A 6,777-nucleotide genomic window follows, 5' to 3' on the forward strand; every position below is an offset into this window, starting at 1 on the left:
AAGAGTCCCCTCCCCTCCCCCTTACTTTTATATCTTTAAAATGTTGGCAACTTCATCATTCTGTGTAACTCAGAAGCCACAGGGCCCACAATTGTGGATATGATGCCCTTTCAAATCCCAATTAAATTGTATTTCTATTTTAAGTAAACATTTAAAACATGTACAATTATTTATTTATTTTTTTTACCATGCATTGGAATTTCTTCATTTAAAAAAGGTTTAGCAGGGCACTCCCTAAATGGAAGTGACCAAGCCACTTCCAGCCTCCAGGAGGCCCACCAGGCTTTCAGGATGCCTGTGTCAGCACAGTCTTCTCTTCCCAGATTAACCAGTCTGGTTGGGTCAACCAGATCAACCCTACGTCTGGATTTCCACCATTTCCATTCTATGTCCTGGTGTTCTACAGTTTCTAAAACAGATCTATATTTGTGGCAGACAACAACTCTAGTTGGTTCAAATATCCTTTGCTTGTTAATCCTCCATGTCAACTTTCTACCCTCGACTCCTCACCGGTCGGTGACTCTTACCCAACCAGGACCCGAAGGGTAGAAGGGGCAGTTCAGTAAGAACCGGGTCAACAGAGCAACCTGGTTTGACATCTGGACATAAAGGAATGACAGTCATTACATGAAGGGCGTATTTGCTCTGTGCCAGGCACAACACTAAGGACTTTGCCTGCACTATCTGATTTATTTCCCACTTATGTACCAATGTTACCTCCCTTTTATAGACGAAGTAACTTAAGCTCAGAGACTTTAACACTTATGTAAGATCACACAGCTGGAGATTGCTGGAACCTGGGTTTGGATCCAGGGCTGTCTGATTCCAAAAGTGTTTGCTTTTAACCACAGCAGGAAAAGAGGCCACACAAGCACCTCGGCTCAGGGGGACTAGAGTTGAGATGCAGCTGACTTAGAGCTCTACCTCCACCGGCCCAGCCCATGGCAACGACGGGAGGTTTTCAGGAGACATGGTTTACCTGCTTTCTGCATTCGTGTGAACTTGAGGGTTTTGTCTGACCTTATTTTACTCAGGGTCCTGAAACCCATCCGGAACCATTTCTCAGATGTCTTCAGTCCCACCCCGAAGACGGAAGTAAAGAGCTGAAAGGGAAGGAGAGGCATGCCTTCAGTTCTAAAATAGTCATAACAACGAATGATACTTTTCAAGGTCAAGGGATTAAGAAAAAGTGTAAGCAAATCTCTGACCCAGTTTCTCCTCAATATGACAAGTAAGTGGGTGATAGTAATTTTTTAGAGAAATTTTTGTTTCAGGGGGGTCCTCTCCTAATAAATGAAGTAGACACGAGGAGGCAGGTTCTGGCATCTGCATAGGGTTCCCCAGTAATTGGATGACGGCATGGCCTGTGCTGTCCACCTGTGACAACAGCTATCCCTGTCGGCATTTCCCTTTGCCAAGGACCCCTCATACACACTCATGCTCTGCAGATTTATCCTCACACTTTAAAGAGGGATGCGCATGAAGGTTATATAAATTCTCCACCATCACACAGCTGGTAAGTGGCAGAGCCCGGGCTGAAACCCGGTCTGTCTGCCCTCCAAGCCCGGGCTCCTGCCCACCACCACCTTGTGGGCCTGTGCATCCCTGCTGCACTGAGGGATAAAAAAAAAGGGATTGGCATCTCTCAATTCCAAGGTGAGGAGCATTGGGAGGTAATAAAGCTGCTCCAAAGTAGATAAGGATGCAGGAAGGAGCTTGTCAACACAGGTTTGCCCTTTAAGAGCAGGTTTGTTTCTTTCCATGGTTGTCGTGTCCCTGTGGTATTTGTGCACGTGAGTGACAGACTCCTGGAAGGTAAGGTAATTTGTATCTCATCATAGCATGGCAATAAGCTCCAGCACCTATACTTATTTAGGCATTTGCTTCCTAGACCATTGGTATGGACTGAATTGCAGCAACCCCCCACCCCCCAAAAAATCTATAATAATAAAGCATAATATGCTAATTAGACTGGACGTCCTTCAGGACGACCTTCCAGACGAAGCCGAGACTGCAGCTGCGGGATCAAAGCAGCTGCCACAGCTGCGAAGGCCTACTCTTGCACGAATTTCATGCATTGGGCCTCTAGTATATATATTCACATGCTGAAGTCCTACCCTCCAGTGTGATGGTATTTGGAGATGGGGCCTTTGGGAAGTGATTAGCTTTAGGTGAGGTCATGAGGGTAGAGCCATAGTGATGGGATTGGTGCCCTTATAAGAAGAGACACCAGAGAGCTTGTTCTCTATCTCATGTGCGGGCACACTGAGAAGGAAGCCACCTGCAAGCCAAGAAGAGAGTCCTAACCAGAACCCAACCATGCCGGCATTCTGATTTCAGAATTCCAGCCTCAGAACTGTGAGAAAAAAATATTTGTTAGTTAAGCCACCCAGGCCATGGCATTTTGTTAGGGCAGCCCAGGCTGACTCATACAACCGCCTAGAATGAGTAATAGGATTAACTGAAAAACCATTTTTGAGAAATATGTGTAAAATCACTTACTTTGAAGGACTGATATCGCTCATCATTTAACACAGCTTTAACTTCAGAACTTTCTCCATCTTCAATAATTTCCTGCATAGACATTTGGAAAATATTTTAAATTAGTGATGTTGGACAATCACAGTCTAAGATGCTGAAATCGCTCAACTTTTCATAAAATGCACACCCGTTGTGTGGAGGATGTTCCCCTAGCTTACCCAGAGAAAACAAGACATTTCCCTATAATCTTGAAAATCCCAGGTCATATATTTCCAAGTGTCACTTTACAATTCTCAGGAAAAAAGGTACAGAATGATTCGGGTCCAAATCTATGGAACACCTAACCAGAATATTCACTGACCAAAGGTGTCTAAATATTTGTGATAATTTTCTTTTCAATGGATACGAACTTGCTGAAATAAAGATTTTTTTCATCTGAGTGGATTAGGTTCAGACCCATTGAAAAGCCAACACGAAGTAGAGCCTTTATGATGTCTGGCTCAGAGCCACCCACCCTCCTCTAGATAGAGTTAGGGTTATTTACCTTGAATAATTGACCTTGCACTTGACTATACTGAAACATACTCCTGGGTGACCGACCTGCCTTGCTGGGAATCCTTCCACATCATTAAATAAGTAGGCACCTACCCCTGGCTCTCTATTTGAAACTTACACACAGGATGCGGAATCAACTCCACTGCCTGTTACACCCACCACCATCCTGGAGGGTGACGTTCCCTGATGGAACTGAGGCCCTTCACCCAGCCTGTGTCTGAAGTCAGACCATCCCCTGCTGTCGAGCTTTGAAGTCACTTGAGTCTTTCACTGTGATCTGTACTAATAAAAGGGTAACATGCTAATTATACCAGATAGACCAGACGTTTTCTGGACAAAGCCACAGTGGCTGCAAGGGCTGAGGGCAGGCCGGCAGTGGCAGCAGCAGCGGGGTGATGGGGGCAGCGCCTTCCCCTGATCAGCCCAGTCGCCTCCCACTGAGGGGGAGCGGGCTTAAGCCATCAGTAGGACATCCCGGAGGGCTCCTGGACTGTGAGGGGGTAGGCTGGGCTGAGGGACCCCACCTCCCAGTGCACGAATTTTCATGCACCAGGCCTCTAGTTAATAATAATACAGGAGAGTCCTTTTTTTTTTTTTTTTCACTTAGCTGGCCCCACATAGCTCCAGCTGTCATAATATTGGTTATAGATTTTATCTATCTATCTATCTCTCTATCATTCTATCTATCTATCTATCTATCATCTATCATCCATCTAATCTATCTAGAGAAAGTAAATAAGTCATGAATATATCTACATAGTTGACAGGAAAATCTATTCTCTCTCTCTCTTTCTCTCTCTCTCTCTCTCTCTCTTTCTCTCTCTCACTTTCTTCCCACCTACTTACCTATTAGAGGTGTGACAAATCACATTTCACCCTTACCTCTATGATACTCTTCACTCTGTCCCCCAAGCAGGGAATTCCTTCTGTGTCCTTCATACTGACAATGGTGAATGGCAGCGACTTAAGTACAGAAGCCGCTCTCATGAATGCCAGATAGGAGCCTTCGTTTTCTCTAAACTCACAATTTTCAGCCAGGACCTCAAAGGCATCCTGAAGAATAAAACCAGAGGAGTAAAACACGGTCTTGTTTCCCAGCCCCGTGGTCACCTGCAAATGTCTCTTGCTCTCCTTGAAGTATTGGAACCCCGCCTGCCCTTTTCCTGAAGGTCAGGATTGGGGCTTCAGTACCTTTGCACCCCTCTCCTGTTTGATAAGAAGACAGGCCTCAGTGTGTTGTGGAAGGAAAGCTTGAGTTCACTGCCATTAGGCATTCAGAAATGATTTGACTGAAGCATGCTCTCATGCTCACTGCATCCTACCAGTCATTACTTGGAGTGTCTGATCCTTCCTTCTTTGCTTGCTGACTTTCCCACCAGCCTGAGGCCAGGATTCTGCCTCGATCACTGGGCATCCCCATCTCTTGGCTTGTATATAAAGCACAGTCAGCACTGACACAGGCTGACTGAATGACGGGTGTAACCACAGGTGGCCCAGGCTCCAGGCCGGGGTCATCTGAGGTGGAGTATGTTTGCACTTCTGGCGGAGGAGGAAGCAGCTGCAGCTGTGTGGCATCGTGCACATGGTGCCCATTTCCTGGTCCTCCTCGCACAGAAGTCTTCTGTTCACCATAGTGCTGCATGCTTTACCCACCTGACAACTGACTCGACGCTGGAGGACAAGCAGTTGTGGGCTTATTAGGCTCATTTGAACCGCAATTGCCAAACTTCAGGGCTGGATGGGGCTTTAGAGATAATCTAGCTACTTTCTAATTGAATGGAGAAGAAACTGGGGCTCAGAGAGAGAGGAATTGACTTCCCCGAGCTAGTTAACATCAGAGAAGCGAGAAGCGCTTTCGGTTTCCCAGCACAGGCTGTTAGTGCAGTATGGCTATTTCTATGCAATTTGCTCTTACTTTGTTTTGGACTAATCACCGTATTTGCTTTTTCAGAATATTTGCCTTTGACAAGTGTGGTGCCCAATAATGGTGACTCTTAATAAATAGTAATTCTATTATTGTTAAAGAGTATAATCCAAATAGATTTGTCCATTTCCGTGATAGAAGTAGATCCATTCTTGATAGAGAGAAAACCAGAGATTAGGGTGTGTATGTCGGGGGGAGGGGTGGTGGTGAGTGTGGGAAAAACTTTCCTAGCTTTTCAGAAGAATTCACAGTTCGTAGACTCATGGGAAGGACCTGCAGGCCTCATCGGCCCTGGGTGCTGTGAAGCCTGGTTACCGTGAATATGTGGTTACGGTTGTTTAAAGTGGTTCTCCTCTGACACGCGTACGGAGAGATCTTTCTTCCAGCAAGTGGTGGAGTCTCCCGGGGCTCTGGGTTGGGGCCACCCGAATAGTCTCTTCTCACCTAAACAATTGCATGACATTCATGAGTAATGACAATCAAGAATAATAATCATAGACGTGCATGAAGAAAACATTGGAAGCAGTTTGATGGCAATTATCTCTGGAAAGAGGATAAAATTTTAGGAGAGTCAAATTTTATATTATACAAATCTCTACTATTTGAATTTTTTATAATTAACATGCATTATATTTCCAATCAGGAAAAAAAACAAACATGAAAAAGGACCATCAGTGAAATACCATTTTCTTTTTCTTATAATTTTTTTTTCTTTATTGATTAAGGTATTATATATGTGTCCTATCCCCCCACCCCCCACTCATGCCCTCACCCCCCTGGTGTCAGTGTCCCATTTTCCTTTCCTATGAGAAGGAAACGAACCTTCTTCGTGAGGGTTCTAGCATGATGGTGAAGGATTTTGAATTGAGAGCTTAACTTTCTTCATCTTTTGCTTTATGAATGGCCATAGGAAGAAAAAAATAGAAACCCTCAACTTCTCTGGCCCCAGAACATCAAGGCTTCAATATTTTGAATTTGTGTGTGTACCTCTTCGTAAAAATGGCTACCATTTAGTAAGGTCGGGCTTTGTGTTAAGTGTTTTGCTTGTCTGTTATTCTAATCCTCAGACCCGTCCTTTGAAGTGGGTGCTATTGTTCTCCCCTGTTATAGAGGAGGAACCTGAAGCTCAGAAAAGCTGAGTGACTTGCCCAAGGCCACCCGGGGCGTGAGCAGAGAACCCAGGTCCGTTGATTCTGTAGCCCATGTTCCCAACCATCAAGCCAAGGACAGTGGAAATCACAACCAGGACACTTACGACGAGCTGGTGTTGTCCTGTCGTCGCCACTGGCTTTCCTGCGCTCATACATTCTATCAGCCAGGAGACGTCGAGAAGTTCTGGCTGTGAGCTGGCTCTTACCTTCTGCACCTGCAGCCACTCCAGGACATCGGAGCCTGAGTTGTTTTCTGCCACAATGTGGGTGACAGAATCACTGCAGAAGGCAAGACAAATCACCAGCTGTGGGGACTTTCAGAATCAGGAGCTCTCCTCTCTCCTCAAGGTCCTCAGAGCATCCCCGCCAAAGGGCAGCCATAGAGATACAATAACACTTCCTAGGTAATGCCATCAGCCCACTGTCCCTGCTGCTGCCACATAGAACTAATGTTTTGGTATTTTATGTCCAATATCATATGAACTACAATAAGACTGCGATACAAATAGAATTGTCCCAGAAAGCCTGAAAGGACAGTTGCCATAGTTACACCCCAACATGGAGAAGCCACATTGAGGCTGCCAGGTTCTCTGAGCCCTGGGCTTTGCCTCAACCCGGGAGGGAGGAGCCCTGGGGCTCGTCTTCCAAATCCATACCCCTCACCAT

The 6,777-nt window shown here is 45.6% G+C and overlaps 1 protein-coding gene across 1 annotated transcript in view; it reads right to left on the bottom strand.

Moving 5' to 3' along the window:
- Positions 1 to 6,777, bottom strand: part of DNTT (DNA nucleotidylexotransferase) — a 25,018-nt gene that overhangs the window by 9,904 nt on the left and 8,337 nt on the right. The window contains 5 exon segments of the mRNA XM_006756617.2: positions 980 to 1,103; positions 2,503 to 2,574; positions 3,919 to 4,089; positions 5,276 to 5,404; positions 6,216 to 6,390. Coding sequence (XP_006756680.1) covers positions 980 to 1,103; positions 2,503 to 2,574; positions 3,919 to 4,089; positions 5,276 to 5,404; positions 6,216 to 6,390 — 671 coding nt within the window.

This window comes from Myotis davidii, unplaced genomic scaffold (genome assembly GCF_000327345.1).
Source record: "Myotis davidii unplaced genomic scaffold, ASM32734v1 scaffold332, whole genome shotgun sequence".
Classification (NCBI taxonomy): domain Eukaryota; kingdom Metazoa; phylum Chordata; class Mammalia; order Chiroptera; family Vespertilionidae; genus Myotis; species Myotis davidii.